Source organism: Trichomycterus rosablanca, chromosome 9 (assembly GCF_030014385.1).
Source record: "Trichomycterus rosablanca isolate fTriRos1 chromosome 9, fTriRos1.hap1, whole genome shotgun sequence".
Taxonomy (NCBI): domain Eukaryota; kingdom Metazoa; phylum Chordata; class Actinopteri; order Siluriformes; family Trichomycteridae; genus Trichomycterus; species Trichomycterus rosablanca.
Window position 1 is genome coordinate 25,351,777 of NC_085996.1, and position 18,093 is coordinate 25,369,869.

General features: G+C 40.6%; 1 protein-coding gene across 1 annotated transcript in view; it reads left to right on the forward strand.

Moving 5' to 3' along the window:
* Positions 1–16,559, forward strand: part of dnm3a (dynamin 3a) — a 64,614-nt gene extending 48,055 nt beyond the window's left edge. The window contains exons 19-21 of the mRNA XM_063002152.1: positions 1,813–2,048; positions 2,174–2,359; positions 14,164–16,559. Of these exons, the coding sequence (XP_062858222.1) occupies positions 1,813–2,048; positions 2,174–2,359; positions 14,164–14,203 (462 nt within the window). The 3' untranslated portion in view covers positions 14,204–16,559. The remainder of the gene's footprint in view (positions 1–1,812; positions 2,049–2,173; positions 2,360–14,163) is intronic.
* Positions 16,560–18,093: the final 1,534 nt, after the last annotated feature.

Consider the following 18,093-nt stretch of genomic DNA (forward strand, 5'->3'; position numbering starts at 1 on the left):
AGTAAACCTCAAAAAGGCTTTGGAGGGAAATGGAAAACATGATCACTTACACTTAAGACACACTGAGTCAAGTAAAAGCTGGGTTTAATCTGATCATTAATAATATGCAGGAACAAACATGCGGCTTTTGTTATATTTGACAGGAACGTGTTCTGGTGCTATGGACAGAACCATCTTTTCTTTTGAACTACATGTCACTATGGTTACAAGTGCAACTGTTATTGTAAAACGTGGACTTTGGTTACCTGATCATTCAGAAAGAGCTTTAGTTAATATGGTTGTCTGCCCCAAACTTGACTGTATGAATTAATTCGGTAAAAGACAGACAGGGTTGCTGAATAATGTCCTTATTCTATTCCTGCTCAACTGCTTGCTAATTGTGTGTTTGCTTATTCAGACATGAAATAAATCAGGTTTCCAGCTTTGTGACTGGCCCTTTTTCTGTTTTTTTTTGGTTCAAAGAGTAGTAGGCGCTCAGGTGAAGCAGCGGTAAAACACGCTAGCACACCAGAGCTGACATTTCATACTCAGCGGTTCGAAACTTAGCTCTGCCATCCGGCTGGGCTGGGCGCCTACATGAACAACGATTGGCTGTTGTTCATACAGGGTGGGAGCCGGATGTGGACTCCTCATAACTGAGGCAATTACGACCTTCGCTGGCTGATTGATGGTGCCTGCACAGAGTCGAGGGATAATGCATTGATCAGGGTGTGGCTCTACGTACACAAAACTGATCCGCATATGAACTTGTGCAAGTAAAAATATGCAGTCGGCTACTGCACGTGTCGGAGGGGGAATGTGTCAGTCTCGCTCTCCTCAATCAGGGCGGGGATCAGCATCAGTAGAGAGGAAGCTTAATGCAATTGGGTAATTAGATGCGTAAAAAAGTCAGGAGGAAAGGGGGAGAAAATGCATTTAAAAAAGTAGTTGGCCGCTCAGGTGGCGCAGCGGTAAAGTACGCTAGCGCACCAGAGTTGGGGTTTCGAATACATCGTATCGAATCTGAGCTCTGTCTTTCCGACTGGGCGGCAGCATGAACAACGATTGGCTGTTGTTCAGGGTTAGAGGGTAAGAAAGTCGGATCATAGGTCCTCATAACTGGTGCAACTGCGGCCCCTGCTGACTGACTGATGGCGCCTGCACAGGGCTGAGGAATAATGCTGATGGGGGTGTGGCCCTCCATACACAGTGCCCGGCAAGTGTATGAACTCGACTCGTGCAGGTGAAAAATGCAGTCTGTACTGACTGTACGTGCCGGAGGGGGCGTATGTCAGTTGAGAGGCGGTGAAGGGTCCAATCAGTATAGAGGACGCAATCAGGGTAATTGGACACGACTAGATTAGGGGAGAAAAATGGGGGGGGAGGAACATCAATAATAATGTCCATGTATTTAGAAGGGCATGTCCAACAAGCCCATGATGGTTTTCCAGGTGTCTACATGTGGACTGGCTATGGATTGGCTATGTCTGGTCTGGTCTAGTCTGGTTCCTCTCAAGGTTTTTTCCTGTAATTTTCAGGGAGTTATTCCTTGCCACAGTCGCCCTCGGCTTGCTCATCAGGGGTTTTTGTATCTGTTGGTCCTGGATTTTCTAAAGTTGCTTTGAGACAATGTCTATTGTAAAAAGCGCTATATAAATAAAGTTGACTTGACTATGTCTGGTGGTGGCCGAGCCCCACAATGAATTGCTGTCCTCTCCAGGGTGTGTAATTGCCTAGCGCCCAAAGATTACGGTGAAGCTGGACCCTGGAGTTGAAAAATGATTTTATTTGACTTTATTTTTTTGGTTATTTCTCTTTCTTTCTTTCCTGCAGGTGAAAGAGTATATCCACTCAGAGCTGCTGCCTCAGCTCTACTCTGCAGGAGACAAATCAGCTCTAATGAATGAGTCTCCAGAGCAGGCAGAGCATAGGGATCAGGTGCTACGGGCCCACTCAGCCTTAAAAGAAGCGCTGTCCATACTCGGCGAGATCTCTACCTCCACCCTGTCTACCCTGCTTCCACCCCCCGCAGACACCACCAGACTAAAGGCCAGCATCAGCAAACGAAGGTAGGATAAACCTTTGCCATACAGTCATGTTAGAGAGGAGATGAAAAAGAGGGTGTGTATTATATGAAATGTGCAGGTACTTTCTCACAGCACCATTCCTCCTCTGTTTCTTTTTCTTTTTTTAGGTCTCCCCCAAGTCACAGTGCTCCTAAGAAGACTTCTAAGAACGCTGTCCCTCGTGGCCCTGCACCTCCTGTCCCTTCTGCTTTTCCTGTCCCTACTCGTTCTGCTCCTTCTATCCCCACAGTCAAGAAACACGCAGAGTCTCAAGCACTGGGACGCCCCAACCGAGCTGTTCCCTCTATTCCCAGGTAATTTGTTACAGAGTGCACAGATATCTTGCACTTTCTGTGTAAGGTCTGGGTGTAGGAATGTCAGGGTGTTGAGGCTTACAAAGTTCAAAAACACGACTATCTGTAATGAGTTCATTATGTGTTCCTTTTTAGAGGAGAGGTCATCTTCACAATGAACATCTCAAATCGGATTTAGTTGGTTTTAGAGACTTTTAAAGATTCAGTTAGAGAGGCAGACTACTTACTTGTGAAGGAGTTGTAAAGGAATGATCATTGTTTCAAACAAAGTAAAGAAAAGTGAATTCCAGGATAAGTAAACTAGGCTCACACATTTACTAGGGCTGGGCGGTATGACCAACAATTTGTATCACAGTATTTTTTAAGATTCTGAAGGTTTCACGGTATGTTCTATTTTTTGTAAGACTTGGACTTTTTATATTTCTGTGGCTGATTCTACTGTCATAAGTACATAGATATACCATGTATGTAATGAAGGTTTTGAGTGCTATAAGCTTTGATTGGCCCCACAAAATGACACTTGAAAATGACAGATGCAATATACAGTGCCTTGCAAAAGTATTCAGCCCCCTTGAACTTTTCAACCTTTTGCCACATTTCAGGCTTCAAACATAACGATATGAAATTGTAATTTTTTGTGAAGAATCAACAACAAGTGGGACACAATCGTGAAGTAGAACGAAATTTATTGGATATTTTAAACTTTTTTTAGAAATAAAAAACTAAAAAGTGGGGCGTGCAATATTATTCAGCCCCTTTACTTTCAGTGCAGCAAACTCACTCCAGAAGTTCAGTGAGGATCTCTGAATGATCCAAAGTTGACCTAAATGACTGATGGTGATAAATAGAATCCACCTGTGTGTAATCAAGTCTCCGTATAAATGCACCTGCTCTGTGACAGTCTCAGAGTTCTGTTTAAAGCGCAGAGAGCATCATGAAGACCAAGGAACACACCAGGCAGGTCCGAGATACTGTTGTGGAGAAGTTTAAAGCCGGATTTGGATACAAAAAGATTTCCCAAGCTTTAAACATCTCAAGGAGCACTGTGCAAGCGATCATATTGAAATGGAAGGAGTATCAGACCACTGCAAATCTACCAAGACCCGGCCGTCCCTCTAAACTTTCAGCTCAAACAAGGAGAAGACTGATCAGGGATGCAGCCAAGAGGCCCATGATCACTCTGAATGAACTGCAGAGATCTACAGCTGAGGTGGGAGACTCTGTCCATAGGACACAATCAGTCGTACACTGCACAAATCTGGCCTTTATGGAAGAGTGGCAAGAAGAAAGCCATTTCTCAAAGATATCTATGAAAAGTCATCTGGGAGACACACCAAACATGTGGAAGAAGGTGCTCTGGTCAGATGAAACCAAAATCGAACTTTTTGGCCACAATGCAAAACGTTATGTTTGGCGTAAAAGCAACACAGCTCATCACCCTGAACACACCATCCCCACTGTCAAACATGGTGGTGGCAGCATCATGGTTTGGGCCTGCTTTTCTTCAGCAGGGGCAGGGAAGATGGTTAAAATTGATGGGAAGATGGATGGAGCCAAATACAGGACCATTCTGGAAGAAAACCTGTTGCAGTCTGCAAAAGACCTGAGACTGGGACGGAGATTTATCTTCCAACAAGACAATGATCCAAAACATAAAGCAAAATCTACAATGGAATGGTTCACAAAGAAACGTATCCAGGTGTTAGAATGGCCAAGTCAAAGTCCAGACCTGAATCCCATCGAGAATCTGTGGAAAGAGCTGAAAACTGCTGTTCACAAACGCTCTCCATCCAACCTCACTGAGCTCGAGCTGTTTTGCAAGGAAGAATGGGCAAAAATTTCTGTCTCTCGATGTGCAAAACTGATAGAGACATACCCCAAGCGACTTGCAGCTGTAATCGCAGCAAAAGGTGGCGCTACAAAGTATTAACGCAAGGGGGCTGAATAATATTGCACGCCCCACTTTTCAGTTTTTTATTTCTAAAAAAAGTTTAAAATATCCAATAAATTTCGTTCCACTTCACGATTGTGTCCCACTTGTTGTTGATTCTTCACAAAAAATTACAATTTCATATCGTTATGTTTGAAGCCTGAAATGTGGCAAAAGGTTGAAAAGTTCAAGGGGGCTGAATACTTTTGCAAGGCACTGTATACACTGATCAGCTATAACATTAAAACCACCTCCTTGTTTCTACACTCACTGTCCATTTTATCAGCTCCGCTTTCCATATAGAAGCACTTTGAAGTTCTACAATTACTGACTGTAGTCCATCTGTTTCTCAACATATCCTTTTAGCCTGCTTTTACCCTGTTCTTTAATTATCAGGACCACCACAGAGCAGGTATTATTTAGGTGGTGGATCATTTTCAGCACTGCAGTGACACTGACATGCTGGTGGTGTGTTAGTGTGTGTTGTGCTGGTATGAGTGGATCAGACACAGCAGCGCTGCTGAAGTTCTTAAATACCATGTCCACTCACTGTCCACTCTATTAGACACTCCTACCTAGTTGGTCCACCTTGTAGATGTAAAGTCAGAGACGATCGCTCATCTATTGCTGCTGTTTGAGTTGGTCATCTTTTTTAAAAACTCCAGCAGCGCTGCTGTGTCTGATTCACTCATACCAGCACAGCACACACTAACACACCACCACCATGTCAGTATCATTGCAGTGCTGAGAATGACCCACCACCCAAATAATACCTACTCTGTGGTGGTCCTGTGGGGGTCCTGACCATTGAAGAACAGGGTGAAAGCAGGCTAACAAAGCATGAAAAGAAACAGATGGACTACAGTCAGTAATTGTAGAACTACAAAGTGCTTCTATATGGTAAGTAAAGCCGATAAAATGGACGGTGAGTGTATTATAGTATAGTGTATTAAGTATTATACAAGTACCCTTAGGTCTCCCTTTAACAAATAAAACAACGTTTGCAGATGAAGTGCACAGTTATACAGTTATACTGAGGTATGACTCCACTGATTGTACAACTTGATCACAGGTCTGTTGTAGAAAAGTGGACGACTTTATACATCTGCGCTTCCAGCTTGCTTTGATGTTGTTGGTATAACGTCGGTACAGCAATTAAACAGAAGTGTTTTCACCCCGGTAGTAATGTCACTTTTTGTGTTTGCTTTTTTGCGACAACCGTGTCCCGACAAACCGTACAGTATATAGTGTTTATATATAGTATATTGTGTCCAAAAAAAAACTTTTAAACTGCTAACACAGCTCATTTCTTGGTTATTTTTGTTTATTTTTTTCCGCCATATTGAGAACCTCTCATCTGTTAATACTGTTATGCTAACGCTACCTGGTTAACAAGGTCTGCACATTGCTCCATAGCACTTTTAGCGGTGAACAATATTATATGATTTGCTGCCTATTGAAGTTTACAGCTGTTGTATTAACTGTGCTACGGTATGGTGGTATATAAAAAAAAAACATACCGTATGAGGAATCAAAGCCGGTATACCAAATGTACCGTCATACCACCCAGCTCTAACATTTACTTACTCACTCACACCTGTGGTCTTATTAGAGTTGTCAGTCGAACTTTTGCATATATTTGGGAGCTGAGGGAAAACTGTAGGGCCCACACAGACGTGGGGAGAATATGAATAAGTTCTCAAAGACCATGACTAGAGTCAAGTATCATACCCAGGTTTCCAAGAAGCAAGTTGTTTTTTCGTTTAGACAGAATGTGTAGATCAGACTGCATTTCACAGTTCACAATCTCTTTCTTGCAACTGTATTTCCAGAAATCGTCAGTTTAGCTAGCTATGTCATAAGAAATGTCACCGTTCAAGCGGAAATTATTCAAAGCTACACATCTACCACACTCCGTTTGAGTTTCACAATTCTTTCCGAAGGGTGTTTTTGAAAAACAGTGTGGAAAAAAGATTGTCAGGATAATATTGTTATTCCCTAATAAATTTTCCATCAGGACTCTGACACTAAACTGGCATGATCTACCACATATGCCTAATGCAGAGCTGTGGGCTGTCAGTAATTGTGAATAAGTAACAGTATTTGTGTGCAAAAAGGGGTTGTGTGTATATGTGTGTGTGGGATAGGGCAGCATTCCTGCACTTCAGATCCAGGAAAGATCCCTGTGGAGGTTCAGGAATCTCGCTCTCTAATGGAGCTGGCAGAGGGGGCTGTTTTCTGAGATGAGAATGAAGAAAGAGAGAATTTTATTTTTCCCGATCTGCGGCGGGTCTCCGACAATCGTAAAAGGGAGACGATGGAAAAGAAAGCAAAACATAGCTGAAAGAAGCCAAGCTGGTCTGAGAAACTAAAGGTTCATTCCTAAGACAGAGAGAGAATACGATCACAGTTTAATATACATTCCATTAAACTGAAAAAAAACCACAAATAAATTATTTAGTGAGAGTGAGTAAAATTTAGTTTTAGTTTAGTTAGGGCTGGGCGGTATGACCAAAAATTTGTATCATGGTATTTTTTAAGATTCTGATGGTTTCATGGTATATCACGGTATGTTTTTTTTTGTATGACTGGGACTTTTTATATGTCTGTGCCTGATTCTACTGTCATAAGTACATAGAATATAAAAAGCTTTAATTTCACCATGTATACAGTGAAGGTTTTGAGTACTATAAGCTTTGCTTGGCCCCACAAAATGACACAATATATGATGGAATCAGTACGCGTGAAACAGTTGCAATAAATACAATTTTTATTGTTTATTTAATATGTAAGTATTGCTCAATTACCCTTAGCTCTCCCTTTAACAAATAAAACAACATTTGAAAAGTGGACGACTTTAAATATCTCTGATTCCAGTTCGCTTATAACGTTGGAATAGCGACTAACATAAAGTATTTTTGCCACTTAAGACACTCCTGGAATCCAGTGTTTTAATTACTGCTCTGAAAGCTTCTTTCTCGACTCTCTATAGAGGAATCGTGTCCTTGCATATGTGGATTGTAACTGCGTTCGTAATGTTGTTATTTGCAACAGCCGTGGCTTGACAAACCGTGCAGTATATAGTGTTTTAGTCTGTTCTAAACTGCTGACATGCCTTATTTCTTTGGCAGATTTTATCGGTGCATATTTGGTCTTCCTCTCTTCATCCTCCATCTGTTTTTGTTTCTTTTTTTTCACCATATTAAGAAAACCTTTCTCATCTGTTAACATTGTCATGCTAACGCTACTTGGATAACTCGTGAGCTGTATTTAATCTGCACAGCCTCTATAGCGCAGCCTCCATAGCGCTTTTAGCATTGAACAATTTTATATGATCTGCTGCCTTTTAAAGTATACAGCTTTTCAAATTAACTATGTTACGGTATGGCAATATATGAAAAATTCATACAGTAAGAGGAATCAAAGACAGTATACCGAATGTACTGTCATACAGTGTATCACAAAAGTGAGTACACCCCTCACATTTCTTTATTTCACATTCAGATATTTTATAATATCTTTTCATGGGACAACACTATAGAAATAAAACTTGGATATAACTTAGAGTAGTCAGTGTACAACTTGTATAGCAGTGTAGATTTACTGTCTTCTGAAAATAACTCAACACACAGCCATTAATGTCTAAATGGCTGGCAACATAAGTGAGTACACCCCACAGTGAACATGTCCAAATTGTGCCCAAAGTGTCAATATTTTGTGTGACCACCATTATTATCCAGCACTGCCTTAACCCTCCTGGGCATGGAATTCACCAGAGCTGCACAGGTTGCTACTGGAATCCTCTTCCACTCCTCCATGATGACATCACGGAGCTGGTGGATGTTAGACACCTTGAACTCCTCCACCTTCCACTTGAGGATGCGCCACAGGTGCTCAATTGGGTTTAGTCCATCACCTTTACCTTCAGCTTCCTCAGCAAGGCAGTTGTCATCTTGGAGGTTGTGTTTGGGGTCGTTATCCTGTTGGAAAACTGCCATGAGGCCCAGTTTTCGAAGGGAGGGGATCATGCTCTGTTTCAGAATGTCACAGTACATGTTGGAATTCATGTTTCCCTCAATGAACTGCAGCTCCCCAGTGCCAGCAACACTCATGCAGCCCAAGACCATGATGCTACCACCACCATGCTTGACTGTAGGCAAGATACAGTTGTCTTGGTACTTCTCACCAGGGCGCCGCCACACATGCTGGACACCATCTGAGCCAAACAAGTTTATCTTGGTCTCGTCAGACCACAGGGCATTCCAGTAATCCATGTTTTTGGACTGCTTGTCTTCAGCAAACTGTTTGCGGGCTTTCTTGTGCGTCAGCTTCCTTCTGGGATGACGACCATGCAGACCGAGTTGATGCAGTGTGCGGCGTATGGTCTGAGCACTGACAGGCTGACCTCCCACGTCTTCAACCTCTGCAGCAATGCTGGCAGCACTCATGTGTCTATTTTTTAAAGCCAACCTCTGGATATGACGCCGAACACGTGGACTCAACTTCTTTGGTCGACCCTGGCGAAGCCTGTTCCGAGTGGAACCTGTCCTGGAAAACCGTTGTATGACCTTGGCCACCATGCTGTAGCTCAGTTTCAGGGTGTTAGCAATCTTCTTATAGCCCAGGCCATCTTTGTGGAGAGCAACAATTCTATTTCTCACATCCTCAGAGAGTTCTTTGCCATGAGGTGCCATGTTGAATATCCAGTGGCCAGTATGAGAGAATTGTACCCAAAACACCAAATTTAACAGCCCTGCTCCCTATTTACACCTGGGACCTTGACACATGACACCAGGGAGGGACAACGACACATTTGGGCACAATTTGGACATGTTCACTGTGGGGTGTACTCACTTATGTTGCCAGCTATTTAGACATTAATGGCTGTGTGTTGAGTTATTTTCAGAAGACAGTAAATCTACACTGCTATACAAGCTGTACACTGACTACTCTAAGTTATATCCAAGTTTCATGTCTATAGTGTTGTCCCATGAAAAGATATAATGAAATATTTGCAGAAATGTGAGGGGTGTACTCACTTTTGTGATACACTGTACCTCCCAGCACTAGTTTTAGTTGAGAATAGTTACAGAATTGGGGAATTATTAGGAAAGTAACTGATGGCACAGTAGCACAGCAGCACTGGTTTTGGGCACCAGGGTTTAATCTTCACCTTCAGTGACTGTTTGTAGAAAATAGTATGTTCTCCTTGTGTCAGCAAGAATTGCTATGAAATTTATTTTGATTAGGTCATGGGATTTTTTAAGAATATTTTTTTGCATTTTTTTCCCCAATTTTCCTCCCAATCTGTTTGTATCCATTTACCCGATTGCATTCTGCTTCCTCTCTACTGATGTTGACCTCCACCCTGATTGACGAGAGTGAGATTGACACCCCACCTCTGACACGTGTGCAGTAGCCTACTGCATCTTTTCACCTGCAAGAGGCGAGATCATATGCGGATCAGCTTTGTGTACAGAGAGCCACACCCTGATCAACACATTATCCCTCGATCAGTTAGCCAGCCAAGGTCATAATTACACAAGTTATGAGGTCCCTATCCGGCTCCCGCCCTGTATGAACAACAGCCAATCGTTGTTCATGTAGCCGCACCTTCAATCTTGTCTCCTTAATTGAAAGAACATCATTTAGAAAATTCACATTTGGCTCAAGGCCCAAGGGTTCACATAGATTCTTAACCTGGACTGTAAATGACGAATCAGTGTTTTTTAATGAATCAAAAATCAAATCAAATCACTTTATTGTCACGTCACATTAACACAGGTGTGAAAGCATAGGAATCCCCACCATACACACCCCATACAACCCATTCGGCACTCTGCACTTTACTCACTCGAACTATATTCATCACACCTGCACACATACCATGTATAATTCATATCTTGTACAATACCTCTACATCTCGGACTTATTATTCCAATTTTATATATTTATATTCATTCACATTTCATAATTTTTGTACATCTGTACATAAAGATTCTTTAATCAATACATGTATATACTGAACAAATGGTGCTAGTTTTATGTAAGTTAATGTGTATATTTTTTGTAATTAATGTGTATTGCAACTGTGAGGGACTATGCACCTAAGATTTTCACGAAATTAACATTGGAACTGCTTGTGTGTTATGAATGTAGGCAGATTATGTTTAATACTGTGTGAGCTAAAAAAAGATAGACATTTTTATGAGTAATTTATGCATAAATCTAGTTAAGTGTTCACGAACTTTTTTGACACAGCAAAACTGTGGGTTTTTAAGGGTGTACATGAGAAAGAAACATTTTTTTAGGAGAAATTGTATAGCGTGGAGTGAGAAAGGGAGGGAAATTGAGAAGCGAGAAAGAAATGGGGGATTTGGGTGACTGAGAAAAAGCAGAAGAAAATGGGTGGAGGTCCAAATCGACCCATTTCAGAGTATGAAGGAAATGGGGCAGAAAGCAAATGAAAAGAAAGCCAAAGTGAAGCAAAGAAGCAAACAAAACAGTGAAAAGGGAACATTGTGGTAAGATCTCAAGGGTGATAGTGAAAACAACAACTGGAGAATGAGTACAGTGATGAGAAAATGGGGTGGTGGTACACAGCAGAGGGCATATACAGCATCCTGGCTGATAGACCTAATTTCAGTCACTCAAGAGGTGCAGGTTTAGTCTACTACACACTTTATGATAAGAAACCCTAAACCCCCCAAAAAATTGTAAAAACTGTATGAAAAAATTGAAGCGTTTATTTATTGCCTTTGCTGACTGCATTTCACCATCCAACAAATGAGAGCGAGAGAGCGAAAGAAAGGGGGGTGGGGATGGAGACAGTCTGTACTGAATGCTGAGGAAAAGAAATATGAAAAACACATTTTCCAGTAGACCCCCACCCAGCTCAAGTAACCTCCGCTCTCACTATGCCGGCATCTTAATTCAAGTTTGTGTGTGTATGTGTGTGTGTGCATATTTTCTTTTGTTGTTTTTTTCCTTTTGATTTATAGCCGCAACCAGTTTTATGGTCAACTCTCTACTTTAGCATTTTAGTTAAGAAAACGTTAACCATACAGTAGAAATGATTATGCATTTGTTTCACTGCACGGAGTAAGGTCTATTGAGAATAATGCTAAAGCTTCATCAAAGAAACTGCAAGATGTGCTTTTCAACATCCAACAAAAGATAATAATCAGTTAGATTCAGAACACTAAGCATTTGACCTAAGCATTTGAGATGGCCAGGTAAAACTTAACCTGCACTGTAAATCACATACCACACAAATGTCAGATTTACTTTGCTCATACAGAGATTTTGTGAATGCTTTGGAATTGCTGCATTATTCATAAAATGTGGTCTGATTTTCTTCCAAGTCATAGTAATACATTACAACTACATTCTCTCAGTCTATAGCCAACATAAAAAAACAACAACAGTAAAAGTCCTCATGTATGTACCAGATAGGTGTACCCAATAAACAGCTAGCTGAGTGCACATGTATATAACTTTAAAATGATCTGTTCCAACCATATAACAATAAAAAACACAATAAAAAAACAGTCACAGAAATCTTTTAACTCCCAAGACTGCCATGACATGTCCCCGACAAGTGTATATAAACATTTGACCATTCGCATACCAAAGGGTTCACAAACTTCTTTTTTTCCCGGCAGCTGTATGAAGCTGAGCAATGTCGTTGAGTTCTCATGTACAAATATACAGTGCTGGCCATTATAAGGGGTAAAAGTCAGTAGCTCATACTCTGAGGAATGCGTTATATATCAGACGGTGCAATTTGGGATCCTGCCAGTGTTTAGTTACAGGGGCCCTAACCGTTTACACACGAGTAAGGCCTTTTGAGCTGAAGTCCACCTCGGACCCAGCAGGCCTTGATTAGTTTATTCAGGTGTACTGTGGAGAGATGGAGGGAATGTGCAAATGATTCAAGCTGGTTCTTAAAAGGAACAAAATATTCCCCATAAGCTAGTCGTCATGGCTGATGGATACCATTGCAGTCTTCATTTTAAAGTGCAGTGTGCAAGTTCCCAAATATGCTTTTGGTCCAAGCATCTTAGGACCCATGCTTTAGCATCCACAACCATCCTGAGGACATTATTATTATTATTATTAATTCCAGTCAAATAAATTTTATCATAAGGTAAATGTACAGGGTCTTACTAGACTAAACTCTTAATGCTAAACTATACTTGTTAAATTACATTAATTTTAATAGAATTTTTGCAGATAAGTGATTTTAAGTCAAGAAATTTATACTCTTAAACTCAACATGTTCAGCTTTAAAAAAAAAAAAAATAATGTAATTTCCAATTAACAATTAATAGCCTCAGGGCTTGGCTTGAGCGGTGCAGTAATATGAGACAAATCTGCATTTGTGTGGAATAACCATCAAATCCACTCTAAAAGTATCCACATGTATCTGTGTTTAGCTGGATTTTTCTCCTGTTTCACTTTTAAACTTGTGTTATAGCTCAGGGTGCTTAAAAAAGCTTAATGTGACTTTATGTATTAAAAGAACAACACAGGAACACTACACCTTTCTTAATTATTATTGCTTATAAGTTCTATACACTAATGAAATTCCTTGCTTGTTGTTTTAGTACAATATATCTCGTTAAGCTTTGTGCACCTCCATACTGCATAGGAAATAACTGCACAGTCAGCGCAAAAAACTATTTGCCACTTCGCATGTGAATGCGCCTTTACTAAACGGAATACGGTATTCCAAGATCAAGCATCTCCACGATTAAAAAGCATAAAGAAATAAGAAGTAAAAGTAAAGTGCAGGTTTTATTGTATTTTTTATAGCTATTTTAACTGTTTTTCAATTGTATTTTAGTATTTTTTTTACATTTTATTTGTGTTATGTTACTTATTTTACTTATGTATAATTGTCAAAAACAACCCCATTATTTTACATTTGCCTAAAATATTTGCAGTTCCACGGGACCATAGAACACATTTACAGGTTTCCCATACATCCTTATGGGAAAAAATACCTTGAAACTCAACGCCTTTAAAACTCAACGCCACTCCCAGAACCAACTGGCGTTGGGTTTCAAGGTACCACTGTAATGTAAATTTAGTTTCCTCGATTTATTTGTGCTAATGCTAATACCAGCCTTTAATATTTGTCAGAGCTATCCACAAACCTGAAGCTCTTTGAGTCAGAGCTATCTGCAAACCCTGGACATTTAAATGCAATGAAAGCATGAATCTGAGTTGTTAATTCTCTTGAACATCTATTGAACTGACCAAAGTAGAGGGAAATTAATTACTTTTATTGTTTTCACCAACCAACTTGATTGTGTTTGTTAAACAAATTTGGAATTAGATTCCTGCAGTACACTCAAAAAACGTAAAGGTTTATAGAACATTCAAGTTACACTATTTCAGACATTCCACAAAATGCAGGTGAATTTGTAACAGGTGAGGGTAGGCTTGACTAGGTATAAAAAGAAGATTCACCAAAGGCTCAGTCTTTGCAAGCAGAAATGCATTGTGGGTTACCTTTTTGTGCCAAATTTTATGAAAGACTTAAGAAAGATTTAAAAAAAGAACATTTCTTAATGCAGGATTGCAAATAGTTTAGGCCTTTCCCCATCTACTGTACACAATATTGTAGAAAGATTTAGGGAAACCAGAGAAACAGTCCATGTAGGGCACAAACGTTTTCTTGCAACTGTACCTCAAGTCCTATGATTAAGTTCTATGTGATGTTTATGTAGCTTGTTCGATTTAAAACCCATTACACATTTTATTTTAAATTTATATAAACAACGAAGAATAGATGATTTTCTTTTTTTCATCAAGGACTTAACCAGTGCTAATGCTACATCATGCTGTGTTTGTGTGCACATTTTAGGAGACAGCCGCCAGCAGTGCCATCTCAACAGCCACACTAGTGCCCAGAAAGTGACACATGACATCTGTCCAAGAGAGTCCCAGCCACAAGAAGGAAAAGAGTGAATCACAGAGGAGCTACACTCATGTAGCATTGGTCAAAAAGTGATTTATTATTAGTGTTTGTTCTGTTGGTATTTGTTCAGTGGTGGTAGACTTTGGCTACATCCAACATCCAAAACTTGACACCCCAGCTTACCAACCAAAACTATGTAGATTATTATTGAGTTGGATTTTGGAACAGTGAAGCTATTCACTTTGGAACAGATTAATTGTAGCCACAAGAAAATGACTAGGCTCTGTCATGTCTATAGGGCAGTGTCATGCTAAAACAGCAATCTGTTCCAACAATGTTGGAAGCATGCTTTTTGTAAGAGTTGTAGTATTATAAATTTAAATGAACCCCACTGAAATGTTGTGCCACAGCCCAAATCAAAAACAGCACCAAAGCATTATTTCTATGCCACCAAACTTTACAGTTGCCACTATAGTAGCCAACTAAAGTTAGCTCTAGTATGGCTCTCATGGTATCTGCCAAATATAGATTCTTCCATCAGTGAACTGCCGGATGGCAGAGCTGAGTTTCGAACCGACGAGTTTGAAATGTCAGCTCTGGTGTATTAGCGTGTTTTACCACGGCACCACCCGAGTGGCAGAAAGAGCTTTTAAATCAGTATTATTTTGGAGCCAAGGACAGATGTTTTTTACTTGTTTGTACTTTTGCACTTATTTCTTCTCTAAGTCCCTATTTACTAGCATTGTCTAGGAGGAATTTGTGGCCGTGTGCTTGATTTTAGGCAGCTGTTAGTGTGTGGATTAAATAAATGAATCCACTAGCTTAATGAGTGTCTACTAAATGAGGCTGCACAGTCTAACACACCAGCACACCACTGCAGAGCGATAAGAAGCTGTGATAAAAGACTTGATAAGAAGTTGATAAGAAGTGGCTGCAGCTGATTCCCAACCAGGATTTGGAAATGACTATATTGGGAGATAAATGGAGCAAATCCAGAAAAAAGAATATCAACTAGATTCTATAATTTATTTTCACTAACTGCTTTGTCTTGGTTAGGGTTACGATAGGTCTCATGCCCCCCACCCCCACAAAAACACAATGTTGTTTAATACAGTACGGGTAGCACTGAGCGTGCCATCTTCAGCTTATGATTTGTAGTTGAACTCAAGCTGGATGCAATCACTGTATTTGCTATGGCAAGTGCAGAACCAATTAAATTGCAGTGTGTTTTTTATACTTCACGTGTTGCAAAAGCAATCATATGTACTGAAGCTTTGCTTGTTTTGTAAATGCTGTATTCATCATGCCATACAGTATATATTAAGTATTTTATGTTTGGGAGTAAGTGTGTGAGTGCAAGCTTTTAATAAATATGGTTTTTAGTTTTTGTAGGGAACTGCAAAGAGCATCATATGGTATAGGTGAACTCATTACTGCTGCTTCAGAATCCAGTGTTTGTGTGCTTTATACCACATCAGCCAATTCATGCCACTGTGCATGTTGAGCTTAGGCTTGTGTTCTGCTGCTCATCCTTGGACATCCAATTTGTAAAGCTTGCTTTAAATGAACTGACCTTGTGTTGTTGCTTCAGAAAGAGCTTTTAAATCAGTAATATTTTAGTCCTGGAGCCAAGAATAGACGTTTTTTACATGTTTGTACTTTTGCACTTATTTCTTCACTAAGTCCGTATTTACTAGCATTGTCTAGGAGGAATTCGTGGCTGTGTGCTTGATTTTAGGCAGCTGTTAGCAGTGTGGATTAAATAAATGAATCCACTAGCTTAATGGGTGTCTACTAAATGAGGCTGCACAGTCTAACACACTAGCACACCACTGCAGAGCGATAAGAAGCTGTGATAAAAGACTTGATAAGAAGCTGATGAAGAAGTGGCTGTAGCGGATTCACAAGTGGGATTTGGAAATGACTATATTGGCAGATAAATGGAGCAAATCCAGAAAAAAGAAATGGTTTGTCTTGGTTAGGGTTGCGATAGGTCTCATGCCCCCCACCCCCACAAAAACACCAGACACAATGTTGTTTAATACAGTACGGGTAGCACTAAGTGTGCCATCTTCAGCTTATGATTTGTAGTTGAACTCAAGCTGGGTGCAATCACTGTATTTGCTAGTGCAAGTGCAGAACAATATAACACAGTGTGTTTTTTATACTTCACGTGTTTCTGAAGCAATCACATGCACTAAAGCTTTGCTTGTTTTGTAAATACTGTATTCATTGTGCCATACAGTATATCAATATACAGTATATTAAGTATTTTATGTCTGTGGGAGTATGTGTGTGAGTGCAAGCTCTTAATAAATAAGGTTTTTGGTTTTTGTAAGGAACTGCAAATGGATTAATGAATTATGAAATCACTACATCCAAAATGCTACAGACCCGCTTTCATTTTTCTTAATCCAGGTTTATTTTTTTATTTACAGCAAGACTAATGGACAATGAATGTACGATAGGTAACACTTCACTTAAACCTATTGATGCGTATTTTGCCAGATGTTCCATGCTGTCTTAAGTCGGCAAAACAGTTGATGTCAGCTTCTATGTTTTTATGTATCTGTTTATTTATATATTAGGATTTTAACGTCATGTTTTACACACTTTGGTTACATTCATGACAGGACAGGTAGTTACTGGTTACACAAGTTTAATTAGTTCAAGTCATGGACAATTTTGTATCTCCAGTTCACCTCACTTGCACGTCTTTGTACTGTGGGAGGAAACCGGAGCTCCCGAAAGGACCGAGACCGCTCCACCTAGGAATCGAACCCAGGACCTTCTTGCAGTGAGGCAACAGTGCTACCCCTCAAGCCACTGTGCTGCCCTTTATGTTACTGGGTTTCATTGCTAGTAACGGTAATTGTCATTACAGCCTTGATAATAATGGTATGACAGTTTCTTAGCATGTGACATCTAGAGCACAACCCCAGTTGGAAAGCACAGTAGGAAAAAATAGTAGCAAATCATTCTTGCTTGATTCGTAACTTTCCGAGGTCTCTGTTGTTCTAGCACTTGCACTCCTACTAAAAAAGCCATGCTGTTGTAACATGCGCAATGTGGCTTGGCATTGTCTTGCTGAACCAAGCAGGGACCTCCCTGAAAAAAGATGTTGAAAGCATAAGAATTAAATAAGAAGCATATGTTGCTCCAAAATGTAGATGTTCCATGCCATTGGCACTGACACACCCGTCTCTGAAAAAATGCCGGTTAATTAAAGTTAACAATTGCTTTCTAGGCGGCACGGTGGCTTAGTGGGTAGCACTGTCGCCTCATAGCAAGAAGGTCCTTGGTTTAATCCCCAGGCGGGGCGGTCCGGGTCCTCTCTGTGCAGAGTTTGCATGTTCTTCCTGTGTCTGCTTGGGTTTCCTTCGGGAGCTCCGGTTTCCTCCCACAGTCCAAAAACATGCAGTCAGGTTAATTGGAGACACTGAATTGCTCTGTGTGTGTGTGTGTGTGTCTGCCCTGCGATGGACCGGCGCCCTGTCCAGGGTGTTACTGTGTGCCTTGCGCTCATTGAACAGCTGGGATAGGCTCCAGCACACACACACACACACACCCGGGTGACCCTAAATTGGATACGCTGATAAAAAATGAATGAATGAATGAACTGCTTTCTAGGGTTTGTGTTACATTTAACCTACTGTCCCAATTTTTTTTTATGCATTTTCTCCCCATTTTCCTCCCGATTTAGCACACTAAATTTTGTCTTCCGCTGCTGAGAGATACCAGATTGCATCCGAGGAGAGCACGTCGCTGTACACGCCTCTTCCGACACATGCACAGCCCTCCTCTTCTCGCCCATGCATTCTGCACAGGCGTCTCTTCCGCCAATCAGGGTCCTTACACAGTGTATGAAGTAACCCA